Source organism: Malaclemys terrapin, chromosome 7, assembly GCF_027887155.1.
Source record: "Malaclemys terrapin pileata isolate rMalTer1 chromosome 7, rMalTer1.hap1, whole genome shotgun sequence".
Lineage (NCBI taxonomy): Eukaryota > Metazoa > Chordata > Testudines > Emydidae > Malaclemys > Malaclemys terrapin.
Genome location: NC_071511.1, coordinates 111797983 through 111817778, shown reverse-complemented (window position 1 = coordinate 111817778; position 19796 = coordinate 111797983). Strand labels below are relative to the sequence as shown.

Genomic DNA, 19796 nt, shown 5'->3' with positions numbered 1-19796 from the left:
GAAAACCTGATCTCCCCCTTGAGAAAGCAAATTTTCAGAGATGAGGAGGGTCAACTAACTGTTTTCCTTCACCTATACTCCAAGCAGTCTTTGGCAACTACATCAATGCCCATAAAAATTCATTTTCCATTGCAAATAGTGGCTTATCTTGAAGTTCTGCTTCTAGACAGCACCAGGATCATCAGATGTTTGATACTTAATACACATATAACTACACTATAAATTCAACACATTAAAATTTCACTCTACATCTTCGCATCCCTGTATGTTATTTTAGATCTTGGAGTACACACCACGGAATTCAAAATTTGACGCCAGTTTGGGACTGAGAGTCTACGGATCTTGGTGCAGTAAAGTATTGTGGGTCCTGTTAACAAGCATAAAGTTTAATACATACCTGCCACAATTCCATGCTAATAGCACTGTCCAGCTGTACAAGCCTTGTCTCCAAGTGCATAGACTGGCTCTCAGGATTACTGAGGTTAATTGCTGTACTTTGGTTATGGTGGCGTTGGATCTGCCCTAAATGCATCCTCAGGTTATCGCAGAGTTTACGGAACTCAGCCTTACGAGTGTACTGCAAGCAGAACTTAAAAGCTGTGAAATTGAATGATGTTCATGTTAGCAATATTAACTATTAAATGTTAACTATTAAATAACTATAACATTAGCTATAGCTTCAAACTGCATGATATGAAAATCAAGTTGCCTAAAGATTCTTGATTTGGAGAAGTCCACTGAAAGCCTCTCAAGAGACAAACCAGAGACTCTGCCAGATAATACTATCTTGAGTGTTTTTGCAGATTTACTAAATTAAAAACCTGACAAGATCACTTTATTAGACTGTTTTTAAAATGTTTAACAGAAAACACGGTTCCTTGCTTTTATGTTGTACCAGCCTTTCACAAAGTGTCCAAAATAATTCTCAATAAAACGGTTTGGGTGGTAGAATCTAAAAGTTTCTGGTTCTATGAAAAGCAGGAAAAGATTCTCATCAAGCCCTTACTGCTGAAATTCAGATTAGGCCACTGTGGCCAGTTACTTCAACATTCACAAAAAGGGGGTAAATTCTAGTTTTCTACCTTCACCCTCTTTTTAAAATAAAATAAGAGTGCCTGCATTGGGACACTTCTACTCTAACTTACTACTGATGAAATATCCCTTTCTCTCCCAGTGATAGACAGGAGACCGATTCTGGATGAGAAAAATCAGTGTGGCAGAGAACACTGGATGAATGACAGGAAGACCCCTCCAAGGAACAAAGGAGCCCACCCACAATATGCACAATTTTGGGGGACAGAAAAAAAATCTAGTAACTTGGAGTTGTTTCTTTCAACAAAGGATACAAATATCCATGTTGTTATGAAAATGGAGGAAGATAAATCTAGATTATTTCTTCCACAATCCCACTCAAAAAAGCCCCAAAGGAGATTCTTTATATGCCCACTTCTCTTCTTTCAAAACTCAGATATTAAGGCCAGAAGGACGACCCTGACTTTCTCATCTTTCCTTCTCCTTGGCACAACCCATAACAACAGTTCACCCAGGTATTCTGACATGGAGTCCAATAATTTTTGATCGAAAGAACAACTATTTCAGCCAGTCAGCTATTGCACCTAAAATTGGTTACATGTCATATCTCATTGGGGGGATAACATTTGCCATAATGGATAACAATGGGGGAAATGTACCTTCTACTTGTGATTAAGAAAATAAGTTCGAGATTAATACGGTACAACACTACTAAATATTCTTAGAGGAAACTCCTGGAAAAAATAAAACTGCTCTTAAAAGATCTGTTATAAGAAGCTACTTGCATCAAGTAGATATTAACTACAGATCCAGCCATCCTGGAGTCAAGGGGCCTCAGGAAGTTCTAAAATATTATGTGCATGCACACAAGCCTGAGAGATTAATGTGTTTTTCACCAATAGCTTTATTCAAGCAAAAGTAACTTGTAATTTTTCAGCTGAGGGTGTGCACACACAGATGTGCTAAGTCACACTGTAATTTACACTTGATGCTTCCATTTTACCTTGCTGTGCAATATCATGGTAGAGGCGTTCCACTCTAGAATTGTTTCGAAGAAGGTCCAAACACTGTCTGTATGATTCCCATAGAAATTTAACCCAGGGAGTCAAAAGCAGCCGATCTGTACGATCTTGAGTGTCTTCCCCACTTACAGCACTTAAGAGAACACTATAATTGAGAAAGTGACAGTTAGTCCCCACGATTCCCGCCCTCATCGCTCACTTACCACTTTCTTATTAAGACCTACAAAACAGCCCAGTCAAACTTGAACGGCTAAGGTTTACTGTATGTTTTTACATGTTCCCAAGACTTTGGCTATTATGAAGTATTTAAAAAGAAGTCATATGCTTGTCAGTGAATTTCAAAGCTAACTCCAGCTCAAGCTGCATCCTATGTAGACAGCTGATGGTACTGGGTGGGAGCCCTGAAAAGCCCAGGTTTCCTTGCTTCTGGTATTCCGCACAACACCAGATGAAAAGACTGTTTTGGGAACACCTCATCTATGAAGTCTTTCCGCCTTCCAGCAAGAGAGCAGTAGACTCCTCTACCGGCCCAGACTTCCTCCCCAATTCCCCTGCAATGCTACCAGAGGGACCAGCAGCTCATTCAGGTGCTTTCTTGTATCTATTGACATGTGACAAAGCAGAAATTTATGCTCTGACACTGTTTGGAAAACAGGTACGGTCACACAGTCACTGATTTCTATAACCTTCCCAACAGACCACCAGCCTTAAAGTGATATGCCTAAGCAATATGAAAGGATACATTTTCTAAAAGTCTAGAAGATATGGAAGCTGTCACTATCTGCATGTGTACTTTCTCAACATCCTTATTTAAAATGTCTGTTTTTCTACTTCTAACTAAATCCACCCATTTCTTAGTCTGCAAGATACCAAGTTGTCTACAAATACAAGGTAAATTTACACTTTCAGGAATATCCTAACAAATTTTAAATTATTTGTGAATTTACATGCCTATGAACTAGACCAAATAATTATTCATTTGCCCATACCTGACCAACTACATATTCCATGGTACTGAACAGGATGCTGCTTGATTAAATAATCATTTTTGTTAAGGATACATTTGTCACAGGCTGTTAAGATCATTTCTTCCCCACCACCCAGCAAACAGACAAATCCCTTCAATCACCAGGTAGTTTGTTTTCCTAAAGGAGGCTTTAACAGATACTTCAAACACAAACACACCCCAGAAACATTCCTTCTTAAAATCTGATTTTGGAGAACTGCTTAATTACAGATTTAAAATGATATCAAGAAGATAAGATTTGACAGCATGGTCAAGCACTTTAATGTTTAGACAGCTTGAACTGGGTTCCACCAACTCCCAGACACTCACAGAACCATTTAAATTATTAAATACATAATCTGCCTTAATAAAGTTACATCATAAAAAAATCTGGATATTAACTGAGCAAAATTTACATTTACTCTACAAGTCAGATGTGTAATTTATACAATAAAGCCACTTTTTCTAATACTGATGGTTTAATTTTACTCCAAACCTCTTATCTCAAACCTAATCACAAATCTAAAACCAGGACATGTAAATTAAATAGAAAATCTATTTTTAAAATGTACAACTGGTAAGAGCTACATTAAGTCTTATCTAAAAAGACAGTAGAAGCATAGCCTTCAGCAGCAGTAGAAAGTATTTATATTATGATAGCACCCAGAGGCTCCATAGGGGATTAAGATTCCCTTATGCTAGGTGCTGTGAATACACAGAAGAGACAAACCCTTACAAGGGCTTACAATTGAAAGGAAGACCTCCTACCTCTCTGGAGTTTGAATATTATCCAAGTCTTCTATATCTAGCACCATCTGCTGGGACTCTTCCTTGGCAGCTTCCGTTTTTTCTTCAGCTAGTTTCAAATAGGCTCGAACAACATCCTCCAAGGATTTGATGTTCACCTAGATCAAAAGCAGAACATTTGAAGTGGCTTTCTCCCCGCAATGGGAAGCAAATATTGTAAGCATATATTCTAATTAGGGTGATAAAATCTAAAGCAGGCTTGGATAGAATAAGTCCATAAATCTAAAATCAAGTTATTAGTTATTACTTGGATTAAATTTATAATAGTGCCCAGATATACCGATCAAACCTGGAGACCTAGTATATTGGGTGCTCTGCTATCTAGACTCCAACCCTGCAAGCCGTTCGGCAGACCTCAGCAACTTGCAGGACTGGGGCCCTGGATACAAAACAATTCTATGTTTTAGAAGTAATAAATAAGTTTTAAATATACAACTCTAACGTACATCATGCTGTGGGTGGTAAAGAACAAACATTTCACAATTCCTACCTGCTGGCAAATATTCTTGTACTGATACAATCCTTCCTTTGCCAGGTGGCTCTTGCGGAGGTCCACGCAGAGCTCCAGATACTTCAGCATAATCGGCTCGTGGATTTTTTGCCATGTTCGATGTTTTTTGCTTTTCATAACATCATAAAGAACATCAAGGGCAGGTTGTTTCTTGCCAACCTCAAGAAATTCTGAAAATAAAACTCTTCATTAGACCAGTTACATATGCAAACCAAAAGTTCTTCCACTTAAGATACACATTTTCTATACTTCACATTGTAATTTAGAATTAATTAATAACTGTAACAGTCAAAGTAAACCAATGGTCACATTTAATTGGCTGATCTTATTTTACTGACCAGAGTGAAAATATCAGTTGATGTAATCATGTCTACACTACAACATATGCCTGGGCTTAGACTCAGGTTCAAGCGCAAACCTGCTTTTTGTCCACACACAAATCTGCCTGACTTGGGCCAGTACGCCTTCAGGACCCAGGCCCTATGGCCCAGCAGTGGGGTGGGGGTCTGTGCCAAAGTCCCACTGGGACTTGAGTCCAAACTATCATTTTGCAGTGTGGACACAGGTCAGGAACAGGTTCTCGGGATTGTGTCCTGAGAGTCTGCCAATGCTATCCCACAATCCCAGGGGCCAGTGTTTCCTCGCCTTTCTATCCCAAGTCTAGCGAATTGACCACAGGAAATTGAAGCAACCCCCCTGGTTCAAGTATACTCTGTGTTTAATCCTTCCATTTTATTCTGACTGCTGAATTGAAAACACCTCCTGCGTTAGTTGTGGCCCGCAATAGGAAGTCCTTTTCCAAGCATGCTGGCACACCTGGTCACAGGACCACAGTCAGATTCTGGTACATCTTTGGTGTGAGGTGAACAAGACATTTGACTCCGGTAAGAGTACTAGAAATGACCACGTTTATCAAGAAATATCAGAGAAGCTGGGAGCGCTGGGGATTCAATGGATAGGTAATCAATGCAGAGCAGATCCAGACAGACTATCAGAAAGCCAGGGACGAGAACTGCACCTCTGGGAACTCATCCTGCTCTTTTGTGAGGACTTTGACCAGGTGCTGGGAATTGCGCCAAGCACTGAGCCAACCAATCAGCCAAGATGGTGACCTTCTGACCCCTGAATCTACTACAGCACCAGAAGGAAGACAGCAGCCACCAGATCACTGTTATAAAGTGACTGGTGCTAATGCCAGTCCCGGAGGACGCTTTGCCTCCAGAGCAGCTACAGCACATCCTGGGGCCATACTCAGAGGAGCTGTTTGATGACTTCCCAGAGAAGCAGCCGGCCACAGAACCAGCAGCAGAAACAGAAAAAGCAGAAGTAGCCTGAGGCCTGGCAAGTTTCTGCATCCATGTTTGTTATTAATATACAAATGAGAGATTTCTGGTTTATAACTAAGGTTAAGATTTTGTCACAGGTATTTTTAGCAAAAATTACAGACAGGTCACGGGCAATAAACAAAAATTCATGGGAACCTGCAACTTTTACTAAATATCCTAAGGGGAAGGAGGGGAACTAACAGTGGGAGCCCTGCCAGTGGGAGCCCTGTTCATTTCCCTATGAATTCTGATCCAATCTTGGGTGATAGCTGCAAACTTTTCTCATAGTACAAACACCAGAAGGGTAATCACATTTCAGAGCAGGGTGATTTTTCTAGGCCCTCTTCTGCAGGTCACCATCTCATTCCACTCATAGATGTGTTGCTCACTCACTGCAAATTGAAAACCCCTTTAGCAAAAATGGCTGGCTTGCCACCAGTAGCCTGGAACAGAATATCCCTTTGACATTCAGGAATCTCCAGAATACTGACTGCCTAAAAGGATTGTGAAACTATAGGTAGTAAACCACAGCAAGTTTACTTCCATGGTTTGTACCCCTGCCCCCCAACCCAAGCTAAAGTGGTCAGCAATTTTTAAAGATAGGTGAAATTTACAAATGATATTTCTGTTGTGTGTGAAGGCTTTACATATACTAGCTCTTATTGTTCACAGAGCATCTGGGAACTAAAATTTAGCTCTCCAAATACACTGAAGGAGTTTTACAAAGTATCATTTTTTGGCCTGGAGATTCCAAAGACACTTCTGCGATGATGCAGACTTCTGTAATACTGAAACAATCCTGTTTTATTTCTGTTTTCAAGCTGTTCTACTTCTGCATGCCAGACACAGTCCAGCAGGAAGCTGGGGCGTCGCACTGTCAAAATGCAGTCAAAGAGGATGTTTGTCTGAGACGACCTCATGGTAGACATCCTGGACGGGGCAGCCACCACTACCAGAGGGAGAAGAATTCATGACAAAGTTAAAGGTAAAGAGAGGCAAAGAGTATGAGGAGAAACTTGCAGTGTAGTTTTTTGAGCAGGAATGTCACTTGAGAGAAAGACCTATTTGAGAGGCTGCTTGCTAACAGCTGTGAGAGTGAGGCTCCTGGCTCCACCCACACCTGCTGAGCCAACACCATGTCCCTGAGTCCCCTCCATGCCACCACATCCTGCAAACCAGGAACTCTCTAGACAATTCTATGGTTCTGTGGTCCATGCAACCAGGACTGAACGCTAGCTGGACTAGGAAAATGTACCCAGTGCAGTCCCACACCCCCATGTAGCAGCTCCTATTGCACACAAAATGCCCTAGAAGGGCAAAGAACAGGGAGGCTGGGGACACTCATAAGTCAGAGAGTTTCAATTTTTTGTGTGCGCGCGCACTGGTTTCATGGTTTTGCACTGTTCACTCTTTGTGTATGCACTTGATTTTATTTCATTTCTCTTTTGGTCATTTCATGGCAGCTGGCCTGCCTATAAGGCTGTTAATATTGTTAACAGGATTGTATCGCAGAATGACAAAGGCTTTGGATTCATTAACAAAGTTTATTACTATCACTACAGATGAACTGCATAAAATATATATTGAAAAGAAGATAAAAACATGATGAGGCATAACTGGGAAGTCGTATACAACAAAACGTCTCAATATATCTTTTCAAATCCATAAGTAAAAAACACAGTTCATCTTATCCGTAAGTAAAAATGCATAAAAACCACCATCCCCACTACCACATTGTAAGCAGTTATTTCATCCACAATTAAAAAAATTCATAATAGTCACTGCCCCTCCCCCAGTGACAGTACTTAGTTTACTGTTGATATTGCTGTTCAGATGCATTCAGAATCATCATCTTCATCCACTGGTCCATGAAAGTTCATAATGTGAGTGCACAAAGCATCCCTGATTTCTGTTGCATGAGTGAATCCTGCTCCAGTTGTGACAGGTGCACTTTCTGGTTGAGTTTACTGGCCCAACAATCCATCACTATCATACGTCCACTCCAGACGAAATGGCTCGCCTATGACTTCACAAACTTTGTGAAGAGCACAGCAAGCCACAATAATGCAGAGGATTCCAAACGATTCTGTAAACAGCACCAAACGCACATTCAACCACCATTCTACATCTACTGAGCGTGTAATTAAACCTTCTTTTGCCAGAGTCTCTGTGATCAGGGTTCTGTTTCATAACTCTAGGCAAAAGAGGATACCCATGAGTCCCCTAGAACAACAGTGCGGAGAGTTACTCCATTATGACAATGTCATTTGGTAGGTCCCAGTCTGCCCATGAAGGTAAACTCCCAATCGGCAGCAAATCCTATCATCATGCACTTTTCCACAAATCAGTCTCTGTGGTCGAAAAGAGCCTGAACAACAATGGAATAATATCCTTTTGTAGTTTAGATACTCTTGTGCTCCTTGAGGAGGGCAAACTATGGGAACATTAGTCCCATCAATGGCCCTGATGCAGTTTGGAAACACTATTCTCTCAAAAGCAGCAATTATTTCAGGCACATTGTTTATGCCCACTACCTTTGGATAAATTACATGCAATACTGCCTCACATACTTCTGCTACCACAGTCAACTTGCCAACACCAAACTAGTTAGCAACAGATCTGCAGCATCATGAGTAGCTAGCTTCCAGATGTTTATAGCAAACCACTTCTGGACAAGCATGACCTCCCTCATGAGTGTGTCCTGATACTGGAAGGTCAAGACAAACTGTTCACAAAGCTCTAGAAATGTTACTTTCTTCACGCACAACTTCTGGACAAACTGCTGGTCATCCCAGGTCCGTAAGAGGAGATCCCACCAGTTTCAGAAGCACCAGTCTTGAGAGGGAGCATCAGCAGCTATACCAAGAGCCACAAGCAGCATCTGCCAGTTAGACTCTGCCATGTCTGTATCATTCTCCTCCTCCTAGATGTGCTTCGGTAGGACAGAAAACGTTGCCCAAATGCCCACCAGTATCTCATGGATGCTCTGCCCGTTTCCTGAAGTGAAAGTGCAAGCAGTACAAGTTCTTCAAATGGTACCTCCAGACTGGCTCCAGACGTCTGTGCAGACCCAAAGATGGCTCAGCTGGAAGCGTTGGTGGGCAGAGGCAACTTCTGGTAAAATGCTGCTGGATGGAGAGTCAAGTTTTCCCACACTGCACTATGAACCATGGGCTACAGCTGGGGAGGGCACTAGGAAGCCTGGGATAAGCTGGTTTGACTCGGGTCTGTGCAGTATGGTGTTGACACATGAGTGCTGGTGTGAGACCCAAGTCCAGAAATTCTAAACCCATGGTTACTATTAAGCGTGGACAGTTAAGCATGAGCTATGAAATGCCTAGTCTGTGGATTTGAGTCCCACAGACCCTGGCTTACACTGCAGTGTAGACATACCCTACGGCTCTGATCCTTCAGTAACGTCAGTGAAGTCAGACTTCCATGCAGGCACAAAGCAAAGGTCTACCTTTGTGGCTATAAAAGCAAAATCAAAGTCTATATAAGTATTATTAATAATATACAGGGAAATATATACACCCACTTTTAAGGATCATTCCATCAAGGAAGACTGCTAATCCTTTTACCAGCCCTCAAGTGCAGAGGCTGAGTGGTTGCAGTTATTAACAGGACCTCACATTGTAATCATGGCTCAATTGTGCCCTCCCTGTAGCATGTGTAAAGTGGAGCATGAAATACACCAAGCCATTCAGGAGCAAACTACACTGGAGCAGCACACAGAACTTCCAAGATATACACAGGCACTAACAAAAGGCATTTTTAAACTGTGTAACAGCAATAAAAAAAATTGGAAAAGGGAGGCAAAAAAGATGAGAGGAGGAAGAGGACAGAAAAAATGATGACAGAAAAGAGAAGCTCAGATAAAAGGTAGAGGAAAACAGGTGGGTAAAGGGGCCAGTATTTTCCAAAATCCTTAAAAACTGGTGGTATCCCCCACAACAAGTGAGGAAAGAGGCAATGGAGTGGGGGGGGGGGGGGGAGAGATCAGAGAAACAAAGAAATGACAAAGTGGTAACACAAGAGAAGAAAATCCTAGCTGCCAGAGCAGCACATCACCTGCTGTATCAGTCTAACAGTCAGAGCTACCTTCAAAAAACAACATCTAAGTTGTCAAAGTGGTGGAAGAGCTAGCAACTATATGGGAAAGTTACATGTGTATTCAGTATTTATCTTATAAGAAATCAGAACTTTAAAATGGAAATAAAGTTATAATATTGCTAATGGTTTCCACAATATAAATCAAGAAAAACAAAAGTGGCATTTCAGTTCTGGAACCATACTACTAAAATGCTAGGCTAGTTTATGTGAGCAGTCATTTTGCGCAAGAGGAACTGACTCCTCCCTCTGTATGTACAACAGTATATAAATTAGTGTTACAAAAACTGGATATCCCATGACATTCAGCATCATTTTAAATTCACCATGATGTTTTTAAATAAAACTACAGACAGTTTATAATTTAGGTTGTTCTTGCTGCTGAACACAGCATATGGGTTAATTACCGCTTGGCTTTGGAGGTTTTAACCTATGAGAATAAACATGACAGACTAGTTCAGTCTTGCAGCGAGAATATTAGTCTGCCCAGTCATGATTCTCAGTGCTGACTACAGCATACAATTAATGCCTATGATTTTGGGCCTTTTAATTTTTAAGCTCATGTAGGACAAGTTCTTGCAGTAGATTAAGTAATTAATGGTAATTTAGCAGAAACTTTAACAAAAGCAAGAGCACCCAAAGAGTTCCTGAAAGGCCAAATTGCAACACAGCCCTTCTACATCGCTATATCTGAGATGTGGAAGATTAATAATTCTAAACCTAGCCAAATTTAAATTATTCATCCTTCAATGGCTATGCAAAACACCCTACTTTGTGTTATTGTTTTCTATCCCATAGCCTTTAAATCCTTTTTTTTTTTCTTTTCAACTATATCACCTAAATGAAGAAGCTATCAGCTGTTCAAGACAAAAGCTGAACTATCTCCTCTCATAGGATATGACTGAGCTGGTAGACTGGAACAAATGATCCAGTTTCTATACAAGTCTGGGAGTTGGTTGAGGCTCAATCCTGACAAGACAAAGAATGTTAGAAAACTAGCAAAAGACTCAAACTAACAGCAAAAATGTTTTGTAGGTACATCAGAAACAGGAAGCCTGCCAAACAATTAGTGGGACCAGAGGACGATCATGGTGCTAAAGGAGTATTTAAGGAAGATAAGATCATTGCGCGTAGAAGCTAAATAAATTCTTTGCATCGATCTTCACTGCAGAAGATGTGAAGGAGATTCCCATACCTACGCCATTCCTTTTAGGTGACAGATACCAGATTGAGGTGTCAGAGGAGGTTTTGGAACAAATTGATAAATTAAACAGTAATAAGTCACTAATATTCACCCAAGAGTGCTGAAGGAACTCAAATGTGTTGCAGAACTACTAAGTATGTAGCCATATCAGCTTCTGTACCAGATGACAGGAGAATAGCTAATGTGACACCGATGTTTTAAAAAGCCTCCAGAGGCGATCCTGGCAATCATAGGCCAGTAAGCCTAACTTCAGTACCAGGCAAACTGGTTGTAAAGTAGCAAAGAACAGAATTATCAGACAAATAAATGAACGTGATTTGTTGTGGAACTGTCAACACAGCTTTTGTAAAGGAGCATCAAGTCTCACCAATCTATGAGAATTCTTTCAGGGTGTCAACAAACACATGGACAAGAATAATCCAGTGGATATAGTGTACTTGGACTTTCAGAAAGCCTTTGACAAAGTCCCTCACCAAAGGCTCTTGAGCAAAGTATACAATCACAGGATAAGAGGGAAGGTGCTCTCATGGATCAGTAACTGATTTAAAGATAGGAAACAAAGGGTAGAAATAAATGGTCAATTTTCACAATGGAGAGGTAAATATCAGCATCCCCCAGGGATCAATACTGGGACCAGTGCTGTTCAACATATTCATAAATGATCTGGAAAAAGAAGTAAACACTGAGGTGGCAAAATCTGTAGATGATACAAAATTACTCAAGGTAGTAAAGTCCAAAGCAGACTGCAAAGAGTTACAGAGGCATCTTAGAAAATTGGGTGACTGGGCAACAAAATGGCAGATGGAATTCAATGTTGATAAAGGCAAAGTAATGCACATTGGAAAACATAATCTCAACTATACATATAAAATGATGGGGTCCAAATTAGCTTTTACCACTCAGGAAAGGGATCTTGGAGTCACTGTGGATGGTTCTTTGATGGTTCTTTTGACTGCTGACTCAGCAGCAGTCAAAAAAAGCTAACAATGTTAGGAACCATTTGAAAGGGATAGATAATAAGACTGAAAATATCATAATGCCCCGATATAAATCCATCCCACATTCACACCTTAAATTCTGCAGTTTGGTCGCCCAATCCCCAAAAAAGATATATTACAACTGGAAAAGGTATAGAGACGGACAACAAAAATGATTAAGGGTATGGAACAGCTTGCATAGGAGAAGAGATTAAAAAGACTGGGATTTTTTTAGCTTGGAAAAGAGATGACTAAGGGGGGATATGATAGAGGTCTACAAAATCATGAATGGTGTGGGAAAAGTGAGTGTTATTTACTCTTCTACATAAAACAAGAACCAGGGGTCACCCAATGAAATTAATAGGCAGCAAGTTTAAAACAAACATAAGGAAGTATTTCTTCACATACCGCTCAATCAACCTGTGGAACTCACTGCCAGGGATGTTGTGAAGGCCAAAAGTATAATTGGGTTCAAAAAAGAATTAGGTAAATTTATGGGGGATAGGTCCATCAATGGCTATGAGCCAAGATGAGCAGATCCTATAAATGTTGATGTAACCCCATGCTCTGAGTGCCAGAAGCTTGGAGTGGACGATAGAGGATAGATCACTTGATGACTGCCTGTTCTGTTCATTCCTTCTGAAGCATCTGGTGTTGGCCGCTATCAGAAGAGAAGATACTGGACTTGGTTTGACCCAGTATGGCCATTCTTGTGTTCTTAAAAGCTGGGCAACACCCTTGCCTGTGGGAGCATGTCCACTATTTGCAACGTAAGTTCTCATTAGAAACCATATTAAATTCTCTAATTTCTCAGTTCTCAGGTTTTATTATTAAATTTTTGTATTACATTGTGACTAGGGCTCCCAGACATGGACCAGGAGTCCATTGTGCTAGACACTGTATAAACAGAGCAAAAAGACAATCCCTGCCCAAAAGAATTTAGAATCTAAATGTAAGACAAAAGACAACAGGTGGACAGACAAGGGAGTACAAGGATACTATGAGACAGTATTAGTTAGCATGATTGGTGGTAGTCTTGACACACCAGTGGCCTAACTGTGGTCAAGTGTTTTGTAGGCACTACGTCAGAGGAGAGTTTTAAGGAGAGATCTGAAGAAGGATAATGGGATAGCTTTGAGGATGTGTACAGAAAGCTGTTCCAAAGCACAAGGGGCAGCATGGGAGAAAGTACAAAGGTGACTGTTTGAGTATTTAACAAGTAGGTGATGGAGCCTGGCATAATCAGAAGTGGGAGTTGTCATTTTGCTAGTGCAGAGATGGGCAAACTATGGCCCGCGGGACCCTCCTGCCCAGCCCGAGTTCCTGCTGTCAGGGGGGGCTGTCAGGGAACAGGGGGGGTCGGATGGGGCAGGAGTCCCGGGGGGGGAGGGGGCGTTGTCAAGGGGCAAGAAGTAGGGAGGGATAGGGGGTGGGGGCCAGGCCACATCTGGCTGTTTGGGGAGGCACAGCCACCCCTAACCAGCCCTCCATACAATTTCCGAAACCCAATGCGGCCCTTAGGCCAAAAAGTTTGCCCGCCCCTGTGCTAGTGAATGACACACGATAGGTAGGGCTGGCATAGGTTGTGAAGGGCCTTGAAAATGAAGACAAGCAGCTTACGTTTGATAGATAAAAGGGTGCCATTAGAGGGATTCAAAGAGAGGGTGATACGGTCTAAGAAACAGGCTAGGAAAATGATATTTGCACAACATTCTGAATGGGGAAAGACCATATTTGTTAAGACGAGAGACAAGCATGTTGCCATAACTGAGATGTGATATGATGAGAGCCTGAATGAGAGTTTTAGCTGTGTGGATGGACAGGAAAAACCATATCAGTGGCAGTGGCCAACTGCAATTTTTAGCCCATCTGTTATTAGACAGGAAAAATATCCTTTTTTGACATAGACCTTGCTACAATTATCTACACCTTTGTTTCTTTAAGATAAGATTACTGGAACATGCTCCACATATGGCTATATGTACAGCCCATTCAGAGACTGAAGCAAATGCAAAATGCAACCACCCACTTTTCAATACATCGCATACAAAATACAAACACCAGATCTTCCTTTCCCCCATATCCTGGAGTTACAAAGATAATTTTTTGGGCTTATTTCACCATGGCAGTCCTATAAATGTTGATTTAAATCTTAATGTTAAATGTTATTTAGTTTGTGTTAAGTATCATAAAAATCAAAATAATGAAATTGTGAAGTTTAATTAATCAAAATCTTGGAAGGTGCCTACGCACTTTGCCATCAGATGAATGACTAAAGACTGACCTGCATCTTGAGTGCAGGAAATACAGAACCTGGGTAGTTTGGCTGTCATTCAGACAGATGTAATTTAAAGATTACTGTAATCATTGTTTTGGAGGGCAGATAGTCTTTTTGGACAGGATTTTCAAAGGACCTTAGAGTGTTAGGTCTTCTAGATGGTTTTTGCTGGCTATTTAAAACAGGTTACACTGAATATAAAAAGCGTTAAATTTGTATATTCAATTTGGTAGGAGTCTGTTGATAACCACAGCCAGTCAGGCTTTATTCTTGGAAGCTGGTAAGGGGTACTTCAGCAGCAGCCCTTAGTGATAGCCTTAAAACAGGGTGTGCATATGTCCCAGCATACTACTGTTTATACAGTGAGTTTCATAACTGATATTTTTGCTGTCTATAAAATAAGATCAGTTAACTAGGAGTGGGTTGTTAAATATGGGGCCTGTAAAGAACACTATGGGGACAGTAGTTGACCACATATACATATCTCAAACTCCAGCAGGACTGATTCAGCCAAATGTACTGAGAAAGAAACAGAGTTCCACACAGTGTATTTTGCAGAGGTCTCGCATATAAAACCTTTAATAAACAAAGTTCTGTTCACTCTGCATCAATATTAAAAATACCATGGCAGTTGCCCAGTGACTAGTGTGTGTAAATGAACAGTGTGTCATACACAACAGTTTGTCAACTGGCAAGACAGGTCTGTGTGATGTCAACACTTTGCTCATTTTACTGTAACTCTGTCTTCCCTCATCCCACTGGTTTGTCTCATCCATCTGGCAGCATTTTGTCACACCCTAATTTGTGCATATTTAGAGTTAAGGGCTGTCCTTTTACTGAGTGTCTGCAGAGACGGATTGTGGATTCATGTGCCAGGATGCTGCTCCAATACAAACAGATAAATTGAGTGGAGTGTGCCCTTGACCTCCTTCCCCCTGGTGCCACGCATTGTGCTGTACAATAGCTGACGGCTTCCCTTCGTTTCATCAGAGGCAGTGGCTGTTGTAGCAGTACTGGGAACAGTCTAGGAAACGCTGCCGTGAGAGAGACGGCGTTTACATGAGATCGGCCGAGGGCCAGCAGCGTATTCGGTGCGGCACAAAACCGGGGCAGTTGCCGTCCCCAGGCGCCTCCGCTCGGAATCGGACCCAGGCAGCGAGGGCAGCCGTGAGGGTTTATTGTCACACATGTCCCGCCCGCGCCACATGGCCGAGCAGGGCCCCGCTGAGGCGGCGCCTCCCCACACGGGGGAGGAGGAGCCAGGCGGCGCCGTCTGCTGCCGCTCGGGCGGGCGAGAGGCCCCACGCGGGGGATATGCGCAATGTGCCCCCCACCCCCCAGGCTCCCTGCCCCCGGGACGGGTCCTGCCTTGGCCTCCCAGGGCGCTGATCCCTGCGCCGGGGCCAGGCCTAGGCCGGGGCCTTCGCCACCCAGCTACAATGGGCCGCGGCGGGGGGGCCGTCCGGGGAGGGGAGCGGGGCAGGCCCTGAGCCCCGCCCGCACTCACCGTTCGCCCGCTTCAGGGCATTCTCGGGCCGCTGGAAATACACCGGCATGATGGCGGCGGGGGCAGCAGCGTCTCCTCACAGGGCGGCGGCGGGTGGCTCCGTACGCCCAGCCAGGCAGCCTGCTGGGCCGGAAAGGGAGCGCACCACGTGACCCACACGCACCGACGTGTCCAGAAGCGGAAACCCCTCCTCCCTCCGTGCAGCTTGCCGGGGGTGGTACAGTCCGGCCCGGAGCAACTACCCCTCCGAGAAGTCCCCCCTAGCGGAGAGGGGCGCGCGCTGTAGGATGGCGCTAGCCAGGGTTACAGGTTCGAATCCGCTGTTCCCCCAAGTAGTGATGAGATGGCTCGTAGGGAGAGGCCTTGCTGTGTGATAAAAAGTGTGTGCTGCGAGAGGCTATAATGTAGAAAAAGCTGCATACAGAGGCTGACCAGATCCCAAGGATGGGGGGGTAAGAGGAGCCTATATAACCATGGATCTTAAACTTTTTTTACTGGTGACCCCTTTCACACAACAAGACTTTGGGTGCCACCCCCCCTCCCAATAAATTAAACACACTTTTAAATATATTTAACATAAATGCTGGAGGCAAGCAGGTTTTGAGGGTGGAGGCTGACAGCTTGCAAACCCCCATGTAATAACCTTACAACCCCCTGAGGGGTCTCAATCCCCAGTTTGAGAACCCCTGCTATATAAGAAAAAGCCTCAAATATTGGTACTGTCCCCATAAAATCAGGACATCTGGTCACCCTATGCATACATGACCTTGCATAAAGTGATAAGTGCCTAGGTAAAGCACTCCCTCTGGCTGCTCAATGCTTCACTTCGCAACCATAATTTTCCTACTTTGCATTATACAGAGCACCTTTATAATAAACCCTATTCTAGGTCACATCTTCCTTAATGTGATGCATTTCCTCAAGCACTTACTTACATATATGGCATGCTTTTAAATGCTGTAGTGTCTTCAGAAGCACCAAGATACTGCCCTTTTAGTGCTTTTAAAAGTTATGATGGCAGTTAAAGTTGTATTCCGTTTTGCACATAAGGGAATCCAAAGTTCTTTGCTTTATGTGAAAAACAGTTTACCACAACTTTTCAGCTGGTAACCTCTGCAGAAAGCTTGCATTTTCTGAGGTGTTCAAGAAAAGCAGTTGATTAGTTTCTGAGTTCTAATCAATTAAAAATGGCCAAAACAAAGTTCACCCTCAGTGTCATGATTTTTCAGGCTCCTCTAGCGCAAAAACTATAATCTGTAGAAAGTAATAAAAAAAAAAAAGTATCTAGTGAGAGTTTGGTGGGTTCTCCAAAGTTATGTAATTGTTAAGTAAAAATAGTGAAAAAACCTAGAGATTGACATTATCATTGATGGTTTACATCACAGTTAGCAGACTGAGACCATGATTAGATGGTGTTTTTAGGAGAGGGAGACCATGATTTATGTCCTGGCTGAGCACGGCTGCTGAAGTGGCTGAACAGTTTCGGGATTACTGGGATGCTCTCTAGACTACTAGTAACTGTTCCCTTGTGGAGCTCCATGAAGCTGTTTAGCAGGTTCATCACAAATGTGACTCTTGAACCGGTTAAACAGTTTCATGGAAAACAGCATCTTTGACAAAGCAGCAGCTGTTGCGTCAACAGTCTTGTTCTTTGTGAAGCTATTTCAGCCAGCTTTGGAGCTCCCAGTCTTCATGAAAGCCACAGCCACCAAAGCTGAAGAGCCTGTTCTTCATCAAACTGTTCAGCCAGTTCAAGGATCAGTTTGCTTGGCACTTTAGATCTCAGTGCTGTGAGAAATTAGCCATTGGGAGGCGGGAGATCCTTTCGTAAACTAAAAAACAAACTGGGAAATAAATACAGAAAAATAAATTTTGTGTGAGTTAAGGTTGCTCTATACAGAACATCTAACACAAAACCACAAAAGCAAGGAAAACACATGACATGACAAATTTTACTCTTGAGCTCAGACATGCACACTTCACCAGATGAAAGCCTTCCAGCATTGGCTTCCCTGAACATGAGCACATTTTCCAGAACTATATAGAGTAGGGGGAAGGTTCAGGTCTGAAGTCTGGCTATTTATGGTGGCGAGGAGACAATTTATTCTTGTCTTGCTGTATTTTTAATGGAATTTTTACTTTTTTAATAGAAGAATAAAGTTTTCTTTCTATTGTTGATTTCTTTTTGTTTTTTCATTGTTTCAATATTGTACAGCCACAAAAACACATATAAAGTCTCAAAACAATTACAGTGCAATATACATAACAATATATTTTAAATGGTGGTTCAATAATAGGATGAGAGCCAGGAGGCACCCAGCACTCTCTCAAATAGTTATTTTATCAGAAATAAATGATTGTTTCTGTTAATTGCAGGAAGAGCAGGAGGAATCAAACAGAGGCTGGGTGTGGAATGGAGGACTTCTGATAAGCATTGTGTTTGTTCTAGAAATATTTTCTTTCCCTTACTCCACCTCTTACCCCCACTCTCAAAAAAGGATAGAACGAACATAGGAATTGTCATACTGGATCAGACCTGCGGTCCATCTAGTCCAGTATCCTGTCTCTGACAGTGGTCAGTATTAGGTGGGTCAGAGAAAGGTGTAAGAACCCCAGTGTAGACAGATGTGGGATAGGCCACTTCCTCATCTCCTGTAGTTAGAGATTGACTAAATCCTGAAGCACAGAGTTTAATATTCCTTTCAATTTTGTTATTAATTATAACTCCAGATATTCCTTTATCCATATCCAAACTTGGTTTGAATTTTGGTAACTTCTTGTCCTCAACAACTTCCTTTGGGGGTGAGTTTCACAGTCTAATTACACATTGTGTGAAAAACTATTTAATCAGTTTTGAATTTCCCAACTTTTAATTTCACAGAACATCCCCTTGTTCCTGAAGTATGAGATAGGGAGAACAGTGATTCCCAATCTACTTCGTCAGTTCATTATTTTATATACTTTTGTCATGCTCCCTCTTATACATGTCCTTTCTAAGGTAAACAATCCCAATCTTTTAAATCTCTATATGAGTTTTATTATGCCCTTTATATTTTTTTTGAGATGTGGTGCTCAATATTCCAGGGGGAGACCACACCATTGATATGTATAAAGACATTATAATATTCTTTGTATTATTCCTATTCCTTATGCATTCTAACTTATTAGCTTTTTTTTACTGCAGCTGCACATTTAGCAGAAGTCTTTCCTGTGTTGTCTACAGGGTCCCTTTCTTGAGCTGATACAGTTCATTTAGAACCTTGTAAGGGTTGATTTAATTTAGTTTAATTTAGTTTAATATTTTTTCTCCAGTGTGCATTACTTGGTGTTAATCAACAATGAGTTTAATTTGCCATTGTGTTCCCCATTCACTTTCCTTTAGGTCTCTCTGAAGTTCCTCACAGTCCTCCATGGTCCCGACTAACTTGAATAACTTTGTGGCATCTGCAAATTTTGCTACTTCAATACTCACCCCCCTTTCTAGATCATTAATAAATATATTAAACAAGACCTCATATGGAACCTTGAGGCTCCTGATGAACACTGACCACTTGATCGTACTCTGCTTTCTGTCTCCTAGACAGTTTTTGATCTATGACAATACTTTGCCTCTCACTCCACCCCATGACTGCTGGCTTCTTTAGTAGCCTCGAATCAAGGACTTTTGGAAGTCTAAATAATGTCAACTGATTCTACTTTATCCACTACTTTATTGACATATTCAAAGAACAGTGAGACACAATTTTCCATCTTCAGAATAGTCAAGGAAGAGAGGTACACAATCCAGTGAAGAGGTACTCAAAAGAGAAGAAAACAGGTAGGCCTCAATCCTACATTTATGCATGTGCTTAACTTTACATAAGACTTTGGAAGATCTGTATTTTGTATGTATTTGTATAGTGCCAAACATTCCTGGGCCCAAATTCTGTTTGGAACCTCTAGACATAACCGTAATAAAAACAATTGATAATAAAATAAGACTTCTAAGCAATACAACCGTATTTTGTATAACAAATT

The 19796-nt window shown here is 41.8% G+C and overlaps 1 protein-coding gene across 1 annotated transcript in view; it reads right to left on the bottom strand.

Moving 5' to 3' along the window:
* EIF3A (eukaryotic translation initiation factor 3 subunit A) overlaps positions 1-15920 on the bottom strand; it is a 48468-nt gene extending 32548 nt beyond the window's left edge. The window contains exons 1-5 of the mRNA XM_054034622.1: positions 15780-15920; positions 4358-4548; positions 3829-3965; positions 2036-2199; positions 398-597 (exon numbers count right to left, since the gene is read on the bottom strand). Coding sequence (XP_053890597.1) covers positions 398-597; positions 2036-2199; positions 3829-3965; positions 4358-4548; positions 15780-15828 — 741 coding nt within the window. The 5' untranslated portion in view covers positions 15829-15920. The remainder of the gene's footprint in view (positions 1-397; positions 598-2035; positions 2200-3828; positions 3966-4357; positions 4549-15779) is intronic.
* Positions 15921-19796: the final 3876 nt, after the last annotated feature.